General features: G+C 31.2%; 1 protein-coding gene across 1 annotated transcript; it reads left to right on the forward strand.

Annotated features, from left to right (window-relative positions):
• The first annotated feature begins 2,313 nt into the window (after positions 1 to 2,313).
• Positions 2,314 to 4,017, forward strand: LOC117106119 (kappa-type opioid receptor-like). The gene is made up of 2 exons (XM_033247463.1): positions 2,314 to 2,489; positions 2,854 to 4,017. Exon 2 carries the CDS (start codon positions 2,857 to 2,859, stop codon positions 3,868 to 3,870), a length of 1,014 nt encoding a protein of 337 aa, XP_033103354.1. The 5' UTR covers positions 2,314 to 2,489; positions 2,854 to 2,856; the 3' UTR covers positions 3,871 to 4,017.
• The last annotated feature ends 15,240 nt before the right edge of the window (positions 4,018 to 19,257 follow it).

Genomic DNA, 19,257 nt, shown 5'->3' on the forward strand with positions numbered 1-19,257 from the left:
AAGCTTGGGTAATTTTGGGCAATTTTTGCTGAATCTTGGGTAATTTCGACCCACTAGACCTGGTTATATCAAAAATTTTGAGTGGTCACACTGGCAAGGAGGATTAAAGTCATGGCGAATTGAAGTCGTGTTGTGTATGTGTACATTTGTTATTGGAAATATAGGCATAAAATAACATGGTAGAAGCGGTGTAAACCATTCAAAATTGCAACATGAACACCACCGAATCCTTGTCTACTTCTGCCGCCCCCTCCTGGAAGACGTACAAATTTAATGCATGTTCACTGCCTACTGCTTAGCAAACGGTCTGACTGACAAGCCCGAGATTGTACAGACAGATTTTAAAAACGGCCATGGGTTTAGAGCACCGAGAATCGATTAAGCTCAGCGATACAGATCTCAATAACGTATTAAGCAATGACCTTTCTTTTTGATTGGTCGGACCAAGCAAACTTCCCGCCTACGAAACACTCATCTAACGACAGACTCAATACAAAACCCTTGAATTGATATAATGCTTTTACTACACTAGTAAGTACTATATAATAAAGAATCGTGAAGAAACAATTCCACACTGACGCCTCCAAAAACAATATCTCAACAGCTATGCTATGGATTTTATTTTTATTTATTTTATTCAATTTCCAGGTAGACCTATTAATAAAACCAGGAAATAGTGAAATTTCACTGTCCCCTGATAAAACTAAACCATACAATTACAAAACAAACGTATATAAAACATTAAAATGCTAAACTTTTCTAATAAAATACAGTCAGAAACAAATACAATAAAATATATTGAAATCGTCAATGAAATAACATTCATACATTAAACCTGCTGAATACAGTATACCAACGAAGAGACAACGTAAATTCAAGGAAACAACTTTTCACTAAACGGGAGAATCCAATGCTTCGAATAACTCCAGGGCCCAGGCAGCTTCGTCAGGCAGCTTAGCTTAGTCGGCTAATCTGGTGGTAGCCGTTGTGTGTGCGCTGAACCGTGGGGATCTCTAGGTCCCCGGTTTAATTTCCATCGCTGCCTCTCCTTGTGTTTCAGCTAGAGGGCTGAAATACAAGTTACAATAGCGCACCGTCTTTCGGATGAGACGTTTAAGCCGTTGGTCCCGTGTGCATTATGGCCCATGTGCACGTTAAAGAACGCAGTACACTCTTCGGAAAAGAGTAGGGGATTGTCCCTCGGTGTACTGCCCAATCACCACGTCCAGAAGGACCCCACTGGAAATAAGTCTCTTTCTAGACTTTCGTGGGCTACCTTGGTGTTTACACCGAATAAATCCAATCCAATCCACCAACGAAGTGCCATGTCAATATAATTGTTCTTATACTGCTTTTGCGGACGCAATATGAACACCAATCTCCGGCCATATTGTTCACCAACCTATTCCCGACTTATTATTGTTAGCCTAATTACTAGAAAAGGAAAAGGAATGTAAGTTTAGTTTCATTTAACATTCCCATAAAGTGATTTGTGATATTTTCAACGTAAATTAGCGGCTTTTTATATATTTTTACTGATTTTTTATGCTAGATAATTGTGCTTTGAAGTAGTTGAACATAGGTACATGCTGGATTGTATAAACTTTAGTTACTTTATTTTTGTAATGAATAGACATATTTAACTGTTTACACAGGAAGAAAATGTTCCAAATATGTGTCCCATTAGGCTGCCACGCGAGGTTTGTGATGCCAGGCCTAGTTTCAATTTGGCTAGGCCGAGCTGACTCGAATGGATCGACCATGGGCCATTATTTTTTTCAGTACATTATATATACGGTAACACAGCAGGGCGAGGATTGTAATCTCAGATCTTGTTGTATTTGTTATTTAACACATATTTTGTGCAATCTTATCTTTTTTAACTTTTATTGTGCTTTTATATGTGTATATGTTTGTAAGATGTTATCTTTGTTATCTGAGATTAATCAGTGGACCTTTCGGTTTTTATATGTTTGTAATGTATGCATGTTTTCTGTTTACTGTTTACTTCCTAGTAAAATTGTTAGATAGGCCTAATTCTTTACATGTCAATCGTTATATTTTCAGCTTCATTTCCCAATTTGAAAATTGCAATAAAGTTTAAATTTAATGAGAATTATTTTCAGTTTGGTTTGGTTTTGTTTATTTGCATTTTATAACCTTAAATTTAAAATTTTGAGCTTATATGTGCATGATCGATTTTACAGATGATTATCCTATAGTTTTAAAATGAAAGTATCACTTTGACCCCTTTCATACGTAGGTGTGTATAGAAATGATGTGGCTTTGTTTTAGTTTCTAAAAGCAAAACAAGTGAAACCGAAAACATAAACGTAATATTAACAACCAGAGCGCAATTTAGAACTTCCATAACAATTCTGTCGTCATTATTACGAGATTGAGGGTAGAAGAAATTCGATAATATTGATATCCGGAGACGGCAACGCTTAGAAGGGAGCCAAATAAGAAACTATCACTTAATATGTGAGGTAAGGCTAAAACTGTAGACATTAGTTAGAGAATAATCAATAATGATCCAAAAATAATAAAACAAATACTTGAAAACAAAAGCCATTATTTTATTGTTTATTTTGATAAATAAAATACAAATTACGAGATTATTTGGCTGAATGTTTTGTTATGAAATTATCAGGGATCTTCTTTCATAGACATGATGGGTGTCTATAAAACGAAAACCGAAGATCTGAAAATCGAATAGGCCTATTTTGAAACATTTTGACATACAATAATTAAGTTCATTAATATTTAAACATTATAAATATATTTATATTGTTTTAAATTAAGTTAAATTCAGACACTAATCACACTGCATAAAAATTACTTTTGATACAGAAAATGACAGCCAACAACTTCAACGTCTCAACTTCTGAAGCTAGTGAAGAAATTGCTGTTACACTTATTATTGTTCTGTGTATAAATGTCTGTGTGTCAGCCATTGGCATTTGTGCAAATTTGACGGTGATAATTGTGTTTATAAACTGTAAAATTTATCGTAGTTCCTTCACATATCTATTGGTGTTTCAACAATCCATGATCGATATGATAGCAAATTGTTTCTATTTCATTTTATTTTGTGTGTATCCAGTTGCAGCTTGGAAAAACAATGACATATACTGTAAATTAATCATGCCACTGTTTCAGTTCGTTCTATCTGCTTCGACGCTAAATCTTCTTTTAATTGCTGTGGAGAGGTACATCGCAGTTGTGCAACCGTTGAAATACTGGATAAGAGGTAACAACAAAAGAAGCATGTCACCGCAGTTGTGTCTTCCATTCGTAGCTGCTTTTATAATAACATTTCAATTTGTCTTTATATATGAAGGCAGTGACAGTTATTTGTGTTCCATTAGTTATAAACACAGAAGCTTTAAGATATTGTCAGGTATCAGTATTTTTCTGTTAAATTTGGTATGCCCCATTTGCGTTATGACATTTTGTTACTGTCGCGTTTACGTCACACTGCGAACACAATCTAAAATTCGAGCAGAATTAACAAACAACTTACAAAAATACACTACCACTACCACTACACGTTGTAATGACAACAACGTACAGGATTTTGAGATCAACAAACTGCCATTACAATTCTGTCAGATAGATAAAAATCAAAGAAATTTCATCGATACTATGTTAATCAACACACTGATATATATTTTTTGTAATTCTCCGGTGATTATTATGTTTCTGGTTTATACAATTTGCGACTGCTTTGATTTTATGCCTTCCATCTTTTCTTACATTTTCACAATTTTAGGGGTAATAGGCACTGCAGCAAACCCGTTTGTTTACGCCTACAAATTTAATGATTATCGGGATGGATTATCTAAAACATTCTGTCGTCAATCGTAGAGTGTTTTGGTGGTTTATCATCATTAACATCATCATTACCGCCTTCATATTCGTCATTGTCATTACTACAATCTTTACCTTCATATCGTACGTTCAAGGTCGTCTTTTAACAGAACATGTTTGAAAAGAGAGTAGGACTAAATGTAAAGTCAGTGCGTTAAGCAATAATAATTATAATAATAATTATAATTACAATTATAAATATAATAATAATGGTTATGATAATAATTATAATATTAATATTAGTAGTAATAAAAAGATTAATAATAATAATAGTAATAATAGTAATTATAATAGTATTAATATAATGATAATAATAATAATAATAATAATAATAAATAATAATAATAAATGTAATAATAAGATGTTAGAATTATATAGCGCGTCATGCCAGCAATATTTACATGGTTGAAATGTAAAAAATCACTAAAACACAGTCGTTTAATTACATGTAGGCCTACAGGTAATACCATAAAAAAAAATTAAAAAATAAATAAATAAAAAAAACGCTTTACATTATTTTCCAGGTCATTGATTCAATCACATGTAGAACACATACTCAGCTCACTGGGGAGATTTTTGTGTTTGAACCTACCAGGTACTAACTTCTACTCCTAGGTGGAGAGAGACACAGTAATGTGTTTTGTGATTGCGTTTTAATTATTTATTTTTTGTTTATTTATTACGCGATTTAATTTTCGTTCTGTATTATTTCAGTTAATTTAGTACTAGTCTTTTTTTTTATTATTATTATTAATGGGTTTATGTAATAATGTTTAATTATTTATACACTGTGTTCTGGGTAAATCCTGGTTTACTCTAGTGTTTCAGCATTTGTACGTGTGCCATTTTCTGTATTGCTGTAAGGGTTTTTTTTATGGTATTACCTGTACATGTAATTAAACGACTGTGTTTTAGTGATTATTTACATTTCAACCATGCATGTAAATATTTATGTATCTGCTTTTTTATTATGGGAGTGTCTATAACGTACAGTAAGTACTGTATACATTTAAATGAATACTAATTCTTAATATAATGTAATTACATTTTATTCCTTAAGCTCTGCAAATTAAATAATAAAAAAGTCACATAAAATGTGATGGAACAATATCAACGTACAGTAAGTACTGTATACATTTAAATGAATACTCATTCTTAATATAATGTAATTACATTTTATTCCTTAAGCTCTGCAAACTAAATAATAAAAAAAGTCACATAAAATGTGATGGAACAATATCAAAATACATCCAACTGCCTCCAAAAATGTGATGTATTTTAATATAACTGAATTATAAGATCTGATTGGGTGTTGTGATTTGTTAGTCAAATGTTGTGTTCTAAAAAAAAAATAAATGACAACTTTTTGACAGACGACATAAAAAGGTGTTGAACAAGTTCAACATTTTTATGCAATTTATAAATATATATGACGTCATCGTGCCCATGTATGGGCACATCACATTGTTTGTCACATAAAATTTGATAGTGTCGACAAAGCTTTAGTTCAATTCAGGTTGCTTTGTTTATCCTTGGTTGTACTGCTTCTTTCATGTAGTTTGTATTATTTTGCATATTGTTTACACAACAAATAGGCACTAGTATCGAACTTCGATGATGGAAATCATGATTTACTGTTTGAAAGAATGTAAATAAAAACTGTAAATAAAGAATACAAGGAGGCAAGGTGTGATTTCTAGAATTTTATCCCATTATGTATACTGTACAGTGAATAGAAACTTATACCTAAATGTGATTATAGATTTGCATGCTTTTGAATAATTTTAGACCTAAACTAAGTTTCTTTGTACATAGTTACAGAGATGTGCAAATTCAGTGAATATAAGATCAGAGAGCATTTATAGCATTTCAGTTGATTTTTTGGGTACATGTTGTATTAGACCCAATAGAAATATGAATGTTCTCAATAATTTATAAAAAAAAAAAAAAAACTAACTCCCTGTGATCAGCTGTTACCACCATATGAGAACTCTAATTTCGATATTTTAGATAATTTGCATATGCTCCAGAGGTGTGATATGTGGAATTTCTTCACCTCATTATAATGTATTTAATTTTTAAAAAAATCCTTTGTTAGCAATTTATTTGTCTTCAACTGTTAGATTGCCTTATACCCTACTATGGAAGTCCATTGGCATTCCAAGTATAAATTTTGCTTTTTGTAATGGTTTTGCGATAGTAAGCTCTAATTGAAAACAAATTTAAATTTTATTGATTGGCCTACTTTACTTGAATATTTTATGCTATTTTAATTTATGTTCTCATTGGTATCGGAGAGCCACTACGGGGGGTAGTTCATTCATTTTTTCATTCATTCATTCAGTTCATATTTTGGCAATCCTGTCCGGCCAACCGAGTGTTGTTTTTTGCTCTCTGTTACATTGTGTTTGTCAATTTTAATGTTTTTTGGAAGAAATAAATGAAAAAATGAATTGAATGAAATGAAATATACAGTAAAATTAATTGGCCAGACACCTATAAAAGACACACAAGTATGTTGCAAAGTAAGCTACTTATGGTGAACTTGGGTGGCATACATATGAAAACATGGTGAAAAAAAATTAAATATAAGATATAAAAATTTCAAACTTATAATAAAAATATTGAGTAATGTCTAACACTGAGAGGGTATAGAATACATTAAATTTCATCGCGTTACAATATTTATCGAACATTTTACTTGTTATTTTATTGATTATGGGTAATGATGTAGAGTAGTGGGATGTGTTATCCAGAGTTCATCTATAAACTGAATTCCAATTAATTTCTACAAAACCTGATATCTGACATTCCACTTATTTTGGACATAACGAGTTATACGCAATAATTATAACGTAAATTATGTAAAAATGAGGTGGCTTTCATTGGATCTTCTAGTAGTTTCAATATTGGAGACTGTCTTGTGGAATTAGGTTCAACAGCTTATCACAATTTTCACAAATACCTTTAATTAAACTAAGGTATTTTATATAGTTGTAAAATTAGTTAAGGATCGCATATATTTTTATATAGTAATTTTGATGAATTGTGTACATAAATTAATAATAACTAACTTATTTTATTTTGAATATTTTGAATACATATTTTGCAAATAATAACACTTCAACTTTTAAGTGCGATTGTTTAGATCTTTGGTAATTTCAATGTATATAGCAATCAATATCAATGCCTCTTTATTTCGGAATATATATTATGTTTTTATTTTTTATTCAGTCATTCGTTGTCGATTGTAAGTTGATTATATACCAAAATTATTTTTAAAAAATGAGTAAATATTTGCAATTTCAATCTTAGTTTTTGATTAATTATATGTCGTAAAACGTTGTTATTCACCATATCAGACAAACATTCATAACGTTTAGTCTCCACTCTCTGTAATTACGGTTTCTATAGTTATCTTTATGCTTTAACTTACCACAAATATCAACATACCAGTGCATTATGATCTCACAAATGAAATTGTTACAGTTTTCCATAACTGTATTAGATTATGATTTTAAGTCTGCAATCCAGATACTGTCATCACCAACGTTTGTAACTTTTGTATCAAATAGAAATCTCAATCAATATCTATACATTTTGAAAATACCATTCACATGGATCCAAAATATTATCTTAGACTTGCACGGTGTATGGACCCTGACCTTACGGTTTTCCTTAAATGCATATCATTTCATGCTATCATACTAAATTTCTCTTTCAAGCTTTCTAATTTCTATGATCATCTCATATTCATATTCCCTGGGTTTATAGTATAGCCTTTCCTCGAGCTATATTTAGGTATAATTTTAGCTGTATTTTTAGATCAGTTTTAGATATATAACTATAATAAACTATAGATATTTTGTGTGCATATAAATCATAATATAATATTATATATCTGTATCTGTATCTATACGGTCTCCTGCAAAATCCTTCTGAGATTTTCTTCGAACGTATGTCGGGGTCAGGTGTGTAGCAGTTAAATTAGTAAGTGGAAAGCGGGTAGTGGGTGGGTGGTTATTATAAATAATATAGGGGCCTATGTACATTGTAATTATGGTTTTTATACTTCACGTCAGAATTTTCACTTTGTTATACATATATGTAATCGTATGTACTAGGTATTTGTTTATACTTTTGTTTTGCACATACTTTTATTGAGTATAAATATATAACCCTTAAACAATATACTATTATGTTTTTAATACAATATATTCTCTTGATGGTATTAAGCATAATCAACTGTTTATATATTATTTTATTACCTTTCATTCCAAATGCTATTAAACTTAGCATGAATATTATTCTTATATGGTTAAACCTTTTTAAAAATGTTCCATGGTTGTTCACTATTATTTTAATATTCTTTGGACTTACTGATCAAGAAATTTATTTTCAAGGACCATTATTCATAAACCTTCTTTGTTTCGTTGCCATTAAAATTTCTATATCGTTTGGCAATACTATGTAATTTTTGACAATGTTTAAATGTAATCGTCATTCATCCATTATGGAAAGGCAGAAGATACTTTAATGTTTCTGATTTGTGCGTGACTGTCGCAAACTTAAAGAGATTAATTTATATAAAAGTAGAAGAGAGCGTCGTCAACATTGTCTGCTGAAGTTAAAAGGCTCCAGAACCACTTTAAAATCGGACTGGAATCATTTTCAGGCAAAATACGCATTACGAAGCAATACAACACAATGCAAAGAATGTTAGTACACACCAGCTGACCGAAAGACACAGAAACAGCTTAAACTTCTTTCGCAAAATAGGTGTACACCTAATGGCTACTGCACCAACATTCAAACTTAAATAAATATTTTTATGAATTACAAATACAATTTTATAGTAACTTTTAAACAATATCCAAATCCAAAATAATGTTTATCAGTAACTGTAGTTTTCCTTTAAAATATAACACTACCATTCTATGAAATTATTATAAATGACTTTTTACACTGCCAAGATGAGGATAAACACGCGTTAATTCTGGAGTGATACCGGATTTATTTCCATTTACTGTACATTGAAGTCAGCGTTGATGTCAATGTCAGTTAAACCCCATTTTGCACTAAAAACTATCGTGCAAAATGTTGTATCATAGGATAGTTTGGTAAAATCTCATGAATTATTCATAATCTTCGTTATAGAACATTTTTGCCAAAAATGCGCAAATATTTTGCGCATGGCATAATGAGCGGATACTGATTAAAAAGCGGCTCTTTTAATAATTTTAGATTTAGTCAAAATTAGATGGGCATAGAGGCCTAATTCAACAAATATATGAGTATTTTACATTAGTTGCAGAATTATATGGAATATTACGGTACTTATAATCAACGTTAGAGCCTTTATTCAGTCTTTTACCGGTATATCAACATAAATAATAATAAATAATAATTCTGGATTTATATAGCGCCTCACGTTGACACAACCTCGAGGCGCTTAACAACAACAGAAAAAAAATAATTAAGCTCAAATGATTGGTTTGATGATTATCAATAAATGTTATTATTACAATGCTTTGATAATCGGAATCATTTCAAGGCTTGTTACTTTCCTATTCATCCCAAATCCTTTCACATCCAAATAAACAAAAAACATCCACTCTGTTTTATTTTTATCGTGAAATATATATATATATATATATATATATATATATATGAAATCGATTTCGATACTCGTTTGTGCCAAATGCCATTCATATATAGGCCTACAGTGAAGGTATTGTTATATTCAATGGTAACTAAATAGGCCTACTGGATAGTGGTATTAATTTATATTATTTTTTACTTTAGCTGTTTCTAGGCCTTGTAATGTTTTTCGTGGTTGTGAATTCATATTTTTAAATCTTCTACTGTATTTTGTATGTCAATGGAAAAGGAATTTCCTTGTTTTTGTTTTTTGTTTTTTGTTTTTTTTTATTTTGCAAGGACAAAAATTAATAAAGTTATTTATCTTATCTTATTTATCTTATGAATAATTCATAAGTTTTTACCAAACAATCCTACGTTAAAAAAACCTACACGCGGCACCTAGGTTTCAATACCGCCCTCAATTTTTGTTTCAATAGTTGATTGGTTGATAGCTTGATTGATTGGTTGATTGAATTTCAATCAAGATCAATCATCACTTCGCTAGATTTGCTCCAGTCGTGATAAGTCGCAATTATTGTTAATAATTATTGAAAATTCATTATCATATTATTTTTAAATATCAGTTAAATTTGAATAATATCATTTAATGATATATTAGTGATGTACATCAATCGTAAACATAATTAAGGTATAACACGACATATGAATGCTTTGAATATTGCCGTCCCAAAACAAGTTTATTTTAAAGGTTGCGACCTAACTAGCAGACCAAGGCTATGCCTTTGCTAGGCTGGGCCCTATGCCAGTTAGCAAAGAGGTATGTAAGAACATGTATTATTATCATAAAATTCTTTATTAGAAAAATCAGTGTACCCTGCAGTGACGGATCTAAGGGGAGATTAAAGAGCCTCGCCCCACCCCCTCCTCCTGCAACCTCTGCAGTGGCAAAAAGAATCACTTTAAAATTATTTAAGATATGATACGATACGATAATAGATAAGAGATTTTAATAAATTCAGAGCTTTCTTGCACCTTGCATATTTTTAACATTTGTAATATAAATATTTTCAAAATTATCTAATTCTATTTCCAAACATCTTTGTGCCATCTTCCTTACTCTCTCCACCTTTTTCTTATTATTACCACCAAAATCAACAATGCCAAAAATAAGCACACTCTGTATGACAAATTGGTAGAAAAGCTTAAGAATTATTCTCTCAACATTTAACAATCGTAATTTCCTAAGAAAATACATCTTTTGACTGGCCTTTTTAAAATCATTTTTACAATGTGTATCCCATTTTAGTTTTTCATTAATCGTATCTCCCAAGGATTTAAATTCACTGGCTCTCTCAAAATTATTACCATTATTATCTACCGGTACATTTTTATGTTCTATCAAAATTCTTTGCCTCGTGGTCAAATTTTACTTCTTATAAAAGCACAGATTTCGTATTGTTGTACAATTCGTTATTAGAAATATCAGTGTCCTGTACCCCTGCAGTGGCGGATCTAGGGGGTGACTAAAGACGTTGGCCCCATCCCGCCCTCCCCACCCCATACTGCAACCTCTGCAGTGGTAAAGAGAAACACTGTAAAATTATTTACGATACGATAATAGATAAGAGATTTAAATAAATCCGTAGCCTTCTTGCACCCTCTGGTCTGTAGGTAAAGGACGCTAACGAAATGACCTACTGAAAGACCCTACTGGGGTATTCGTCTATTCTCAGTGCATTTTTTATCCATGACTAGGCCTAATCAGGTAATACCATCATGGATACTTGCGAAAGTAAGGTCGTCAGCTGGGCCCCATTGTTGTATGCAATTTGTATTACCAGCATATATCTTATATTATTCAACACAAACATTATACTGAGATAATCAGCTGGTATATCCACTTCAACAGATGCGGACATTATATTAAAAACAATTTAAGCAAACATTCCAAAAATATACCTAATTTATACCAAATAAAATGTTGGAAATTCAAATAATATAGTGTATTAAAAAAAATAGGTATTGTACGCATTGTATAATGAAAATAATTACACGTTTGTTTAAACTTATTTCTCTTAAACTTATGCAGGATTTGTCATTGCAACAAATATTTGACTGCTCATATTTATTACAGTGTACAATTCAAATGACATAGTAGAACCTATTCTAGGTGTCGGTTATCTGTTGTAATCACGGGTGCATATCACTAGGAAACGCTTATTAACCAATGGTTGCATGCATTTTAGCTATGTAATTTCATTGGCCTAATTTTTTAATTGAACAACCAATAAGATAGTTTGTGTGATATCCGCCATCTAACAACTAAAATGTCAGACCCTTATATTTTGAGTTCACGAATAATCCACGTGGCAAGCCCATGGCCTGGTACGTGTGTATGATAATAATCTTTTACTTCGTTATATATTTGGTATAATAAAGTAAATTATTTAATAGGCCTGCACGTTATTGTTTAAATTTCCAATATATTTAAATTTTCGTTTTTAAACACAATTTTCTTCACACCCATTGACTATATTATAATGAATGATGAGTAAACTAGGTAGACTAAATTTGACAGCCTAGGTAATGTTCTTTTATACGAATCGTTCAATCCTAGAATAAAAAATCCCCCAAAATTAATGTGAAAATATCAGGAGGTTCCAATGATAAGGCATCCATAATCTCCGAAATGGTAAGGTAGTTTCCACGACATTAAACAAATCGACGATGTCTTCACAATCATACCAAGTTACCATTGGCCCTGTTTTCGTTTGCACTTAAATCTAATCGCAATATCCAAGTAGAGTATTCGACCTTTTTCCTCTTTGACAGTCCTGCTAAACCAGTATACAGTTTATCGTCAGTTTTATTCTCTACGTCTACATCAATGTACCATAAAGTTCATTAATGACGCTGTCTATAGTAATTCGGAATTAAATATTGTTTTTTGTCAATCACCATTCCACACACAGCCGTCACCCGCAGATCACAAATACAAATACAGTATAACCCTTATTAAGGGGACAAAATAGGACCAAAAAATTGTCCCCTTCATGTTATCACAATCCCCCACTCCCACTGAATAGGGTTGGCCGTATTATTAAAAAATACATTTCTTCCGGGCAGATGACCGGGGGATGAATGAGTGGAACGGGCCTATGATGGCAAACGGTTGGGTTGGCAGACGGTCGGGTTGGCAAGAGGCCTGCTGGCGACAGGCCTAGGTGATAATGGCAGGGTGGAAAAATGCCTAATCGCAGGTAGCAACGCTTAACCGAAGAAAAACTTATTCAAATGTGCCTCGGGTGAGTTTCCTCGTGATAATAGACCTATGATTTTCTATAAATTTATCTATGAAAACAATGAAAAAAACCGCACAGTATAGTGTTTATCACAGACCAACGAATAGGGAAAATAAACAGCAACAGAAAGCAGAAAATTAGAACGACAAACCTAAGGCCGACCAAAATTGTAGCTACAATAGTAGAAATAGCACCATTAGTGGCGCCAAGATTTCCCCCACTTGTTAATCCATCCTTAGAAAAATAGCACCCAAACCGAAGTATATATAGGTAATTCCAAACATATAACATTATGTTTTATAAAATATAATTCTTAGAATTTGCCAATAATTAAGTAGGATAAATCAAAGAAATTATGTATGTAACTAATTAAAAATATTCAAGTTAATTCCAAGAAAAATCAATAAAATTATTTAAAAAGATTAGAATTATTTTTTAATATAAATGTATAAATATAATATATATAAATATATATAGGCCTATATAATATAACATTGTGAGGTTCCATGTGTGTTTCGGTACGATAAAAGAATACAGGAAACGAATACCATGTAGGCCTATAGACTTTAGAAACACTTTATTGGAGAAAACCAATATTTCGACCTATCCTTAGGTCTTTATCAAGGAACATGAAAAAACTAGCAAAAAAGTGGACACACATAACCACTGAGTGGGAAGGAGTTAAAGAGTAAACAATGCCGACTATAATAAGTCCGCATTGTTTACATTGATGAACATACCATTTATCCACCTCTATTCAACTGCAATTCTTCTAATGTTATTTACTTAATTACCTGGAATATTTTCCCCACTGTTCACTATATAGGCGAGACCAGCACTAAATGTCGTACTAGAATTATCCTAATAATTTTATATGCAGAAATATGGGAATTAAATATTCTTAAACATATTGATTGATCAAATTTTGTAGGCATATTATTTTAGATAGGCCTATTGGAAAATCAACATGGGTGAATGTGGAAAGTTTTCAATATCAGTCGATTGTATTGTTAATGTTATACGTTATTGGGTACGTTTGATTAATATAAGTGAAGATAGAATTATCAGAAAATTCTATGATTGTCAGATGTGAAAACCAAACAGTAGCGACCGCTCATCGCTCTTTGCGTTAAACCATAGAGAAAATAGCTCTATGGTTAAACTGAGGTTATCTCTATTCGGCGTTTAACGTCAGACTAGGCTTTTGTTGTGTTTGTTGACACAATTAAAACATGCTTAAATCATGAAGGAAATATCCTCCTTGCTTATAAATACAGTACGCAGTGGCGATATTAGGTTTTCAGCAAGGGTTTAATAATGATAAACATAAATTCATATTCCAAATTAAGAATTTGGAATAGAAGAACACTTGATACAAAATATTGATTTTAAGTACAAACGATTCTTTGCTTAGATAGGGTATTTTGGAATTAGAAACAGAAAGGGGTAGATGGGTAATAGAAAAAAAATTATGCAAGTTATGTCACTTAGAATACGAATATCATTTTGTATCAGTTTGTCACTTTTAGAATAAAATTAGATGAACATTTCTACAACATTTTGTTAACAAAACTACTTCAGTATTTCAGTTTTTTCATTTAATGTCGTCCAAAAAAGTCAATATTGTCAATAATGTAATAAAATATAAGTGTATTATGCTTATAATAATTATAAAACCTCACTTAATATTTTTTGATGTTTTATTATGCTAAAATGGCCGGAGGCCTACTTGTTAAATATAAGCCTTCGGCCATGAAGAAGAATAATTATTCATGTGTCAAATTTCGAAACGTTGAAATTTTTTTTGCAACAAGTAGGCAATTAGCGAGGAAGAAGATCAGTAAGGTATAGAGGTAGGCTACTTTAAACGTTAGTAGAATTAAAGTATTTTAAAGATGTTTGCTTTTTGGTTGGTACCTATTCCCAAATGAAGGATAAAATAAGCCTAATATGCTAAACAAATTAAAAACCTAATTTTTAAGTGTTGTGAAGATAGCATTTCAGTATCAGACTGACCTTTTCTATGAATGGCTAACCGGGTTTCTTTTAATGTAAAATCTGCGTAATAATACTAAATATCGCTGTTTTCGTTATTTTGTCGAGCATAAATACATATTTTAGAAATTTTGAAGATAATAATACCCCTCTGTTATGCCACTGAGATTAGGCAATATTACGTTAATAATACTATATTAAACTTGTTTAATAGGCACACAATAATCGTATTATTATCATACCAACTAGTTTTTAGATGTGGTAGAACAGTTTTGAAAAATGTGGATAAGGCCAATTTTCAAACGTTTAATGGAGGTTACAAGTTAACGAAAATTATTAAAACTAAGTTTAAGACACCATGAACAGCTTGGCTATACGTTCAAAATGATTGACATTAGACGGGACATGGTAATGGGCCTTTCCGCAAAGCCACGCCCCTTGGATATTGCTGCAGTGGTCCCGCAAAACGACAGTGTTAAAACATACGCATATACTTACTTTTGTGGGGGGGGGGGGGATAACGCGTGTTTGTAGGATACGCCTGCTCCGATTGGTTAGTTGTTAAATCCGGAAAGGTCTGCTATGATGATGTATATAGAGATGGTGGTATTAATTTCGCAATGTTTTTAATAACTCATATCAAATTAGAGGCCCACAGTTCGATAGCAAATAATTATTTAAATCGATCTTAAATGGTACTGATGACTATGATGATGATAATGAAGAAAAATATGATGATGATGGTCGCGGTGGTGAAAATTCTGATGTTGAAGATGGTGGTGTTGGTGGTGATAACCATAAATATAATGATTGGAGATAATAATTGTAGACGATAACGGTAATATAGATATTTGATGATACTAGCATAGGCCTATATGATTAGTAAAATCAGTTAGAATACATTATTAGCTTTTTTCTATAAGTCTAATCAACATATGTTACCAGTAAACTCACTTTAGCATCGAAATGCAATATCTATTACCTGCACAATTATGTATTCAATAAGTTATTATTTTAACGAGATGTCAATACGAAAATAAAATATAGAGTAAGAAATGCATGTACCAGCGAATATTTCAGATGCCTTTACTACGTAAAATGTCCTCGTTTAATTGACTTTAGTAAAGGTGTTCGATATCACCTGTTAACTTGTGATTGGTTGCATTTAATACGTCATATTGGTTGAAACTATTTTATTTTATTTTTGTGATTTTAATTTATTAGATGAATAATAATAAATTGTGTAACAATACACTATTTAAAAAAGGAAGTAATAATTATGTTTCCACATAAACACAATAAGAATAATTTAATTAAACGCATTAGTCGTCATTTTACTGACATACCAAATCAAAAATATATAATAATGAGGGAAATGTGTTTGTTTTTTTCGGACAATGTAATGAAACGCATTAATGTCCTCAAAAAATATGTACAACAATAAGTGCATAATTAACAAATACATAGACCTACAAAATCTGAGAAAATAATAAGAAAATAGGCCTATTTAATATAATTATATCAACATTTTGTCTGATATGTATTCTCCCGCAATGGCTACAATACATACAATCATATATTTCAGGCATTAATCAACTTTCGTCTTTTAACGTCAAATAGAAATGTGCTCAATTTAGATTGTAAACTAATGAAACAAAACCAAATTGTGCAAATTTAAGGCAAGTTAGTTTGTATAAATAATAAGAAAGTAAACATAATTCTCTTTCCTTCCTAAAATAGAGAAAACTAAATATAAATGGAAGCCATCATTGTCTATGATGAAGATGTTTCCCTGTCTTGTTTGGAATGATCGTCACATTATAAATAAGCCGTAGTTCAAATGATATATAGTAGTCGTGAACCGGGATTCAGCAGCTGGACAATCTCCAGCAGTCAGAATCCAGCATCAGAAATTTAATGTATTTCCTACATCTATATTTTTTTAAATAATAATTCTTTATTTGGCCTCATTCTAATCGGAAATCGAAAATTTGGGCTGGGCTCTAGGGGACTAGTCTTAGTGCAGAGCACCTGAGCTAACTGCAAACATAACCGACAGATAAGGATACAAGCATTGTCCTTAACCAGCCGAACTCCCAATGTGAGGGTTATTTGGGGAGAAAGGCGATAAGACTCCAATTAATAAAGCTGATAAACCAAATATCGTAAATTGGTTATTCAGCTTGCTTAAAAACAAATTGCAGTTTGTTAAAATAAATAGAAATCTTTCTAATAATAATATTAATAATAATAATAATAATAATAATAATAATAATAATAATAATAATAATAATAATAATTCTGGATTTATATAGCGCCTCGCGTTGACACAACCTCGAGGCGCTTAACAACAACAGAGAAGAAAAAAAAAAACAAATGCAAATGTACCAAAAAATTATTATCAAATATTTGGGTTTTATTTTTTTTTTTTTGTACCAAATACACAGTACGTCCTTAAATACTAGCCAATAATCAAGATTTTAAAAAAAAAAAAAAAAAAAAAAAAAAAACCTGGCTCGTGTGGGGATCGAACCCACGACCTCGTGTTATTTCACCTATTGTTTCTCTATTCACTACTGTTTTCAGAAGTTTTATTTATTCATTTTCTGTAATAAAATTTGAGGACGACACGGTAATAATAGGTTACATAAATAATGACTCTGTATAGAAATTTAGTGGTTGACTTTGTAAACTTGAGCAAAAAAAATAATCTAAAGTTAACTGTAATTAAGAGTAAAGAATTAATTATAGATTTTTCAACTAAGTGTATTCTCATCTACCCAATCATTATTGATGGTAAAGAAGTTGAAAGAGTAAATGGATACAAATATTTAGGCTGTGTTTTTATTGATAAACTAAAATGGGCTACAAACACAGTCGGACAAACTTGGTAAAAAAGCATGACAAAGAATGTCTTGAGGAAAATGAAGTTCCACAACATAAATTGTGTGCTTTCGACTTTATTTTATTATGCTATGATCAGAGTGTACTTTCGTATTGTCTTATCAGTATTTATGGAAATCTTGATCAGAAGGACAAGAAAAGTATGTCCCGCATTAAAATAGACCAAAAATATTATTAAGGATAGTCTAACCAGCATAGATAATTTATATATTGATAAAAGCGTTAAAGACTGCAAATTGTATTATGAATTACTCAGGCCATCCACTCAGTTACCGTAATTTTTTTTATTTCGCTAAGCCTCCAAAAATGTTATAAGCCCAGTGCCGCTTATTTAAGCATTTACGGTATTTGTCAATTTGTTGAGAATTTAAGAGGCAGGTTTAGTACCAAATCAAGAACAAATCGAACCAGATTATGCATTTGTTGCAAACACAATACATTTAATCAATTCAACTTTTATGCGCTTATTTTTAAATGCTGAATAATTTTACTGGTTTTAACACTGAATCTTTTTAACACTAGTTTACTGGCATGGTAGTACTTTTAATATGTTTAACTTGTTATTTTAACATCTAAACATTTAAACGCTTTGCGCACTCGTCTTTTTAATATTAGGCCTATTCAAAATTTTGTTTTGTTGTACTTTTAAATTTGTCTTTCTTCGCTGGTCTTCTTGTGTTTTAACTTTGAAACGTTATCACGGTTGACTGCCAGACCTTTTTTAAGGTTCCTTCCCGTGTGCCAAAACAAGTTTACATGTACAAACCAGGGAACAGTACTTTTTATTGACTACGCCAAGTGCGAGTTATCTCGTCCGCTGTTTTTATGGGTTGGTATAGCCTATGATCAAAGGGCGTCCCCAATTGTGCCGCCGCTCGAGTGTACTACCAGCAACACAACACAACAAACATACATCATTTGTACGTTATCTTCTAGGCGTATCTTCCCCGAACTACCTACCGTTGAGTCTGTGGTTCTACAATGTATAACAAAGAAGAAGTAATAAACACTAGAATGTTACCCGATTTTGACGAGTATACTCGTTGCTGGCGCCCTCAGCAACAGATTTTAAAGATTTCTTTTATTTTCCACAAATAACATAAAAATATAAAATATATGTGGAGGAGGCTATAATAAAATCATGTGCTGCGCAGAGCACAGATCTTTAGGCTAATATCCCCTTTATCAAAAAGCAAAATAATAATAATAATAATAATAATAATAATAATAACAATAATAATAATAATAATAATAATAATAATAATAACAATAATAATAATAATAATAATAATAATAATAATAAAGTAATAATAATAATATTAATAATAATAATAATAATAAAATAATTATTATTATTATTACTATTATTATTATTATTATTTGCAATATTTAAAAAAGTCAAATAATAAAAATTATGTAAATTTAGTTGGCAAAAAGAAAGTTATTCAGTTAAATTAAAGTAAATTAACTGGACTTAAGAAGTTAAAAAGATAAACAGCCTGTGGGATGAGTATACTCTACTCTGGGAGCCAACGTTACCGGACTTTTTATCTTCAAGCATTTCATACTTCTGGTCATT

The sequence above is a fragment of the Anneissia japonica genome, unplaced genomic scaffold (genome assembly GCF_011630105.1).
Source record: "Anneissia japonica isolate Jap-2015-1 unplaced genomic scaffold, ASM1163010v1 scaffold288036_len564833_cov171, whole genome shotgun sequence".
Lineage (NCBI taxonomy): Eukaryota > Metazoa > Echinodermata > Crinoidea > Comatulida > Comatulidae > Anneissia > Anneissia japonica.

What these genes read in the sequence shown, in the direction of transcription:
- LOC117106119 (XM_033247463.1), top strand. Translation starts at nt 2,857, where the DNA reads ATGACAGCCAACAACTTCAACGTCTCAACTTCTGAAGCTAGTGAAGAA.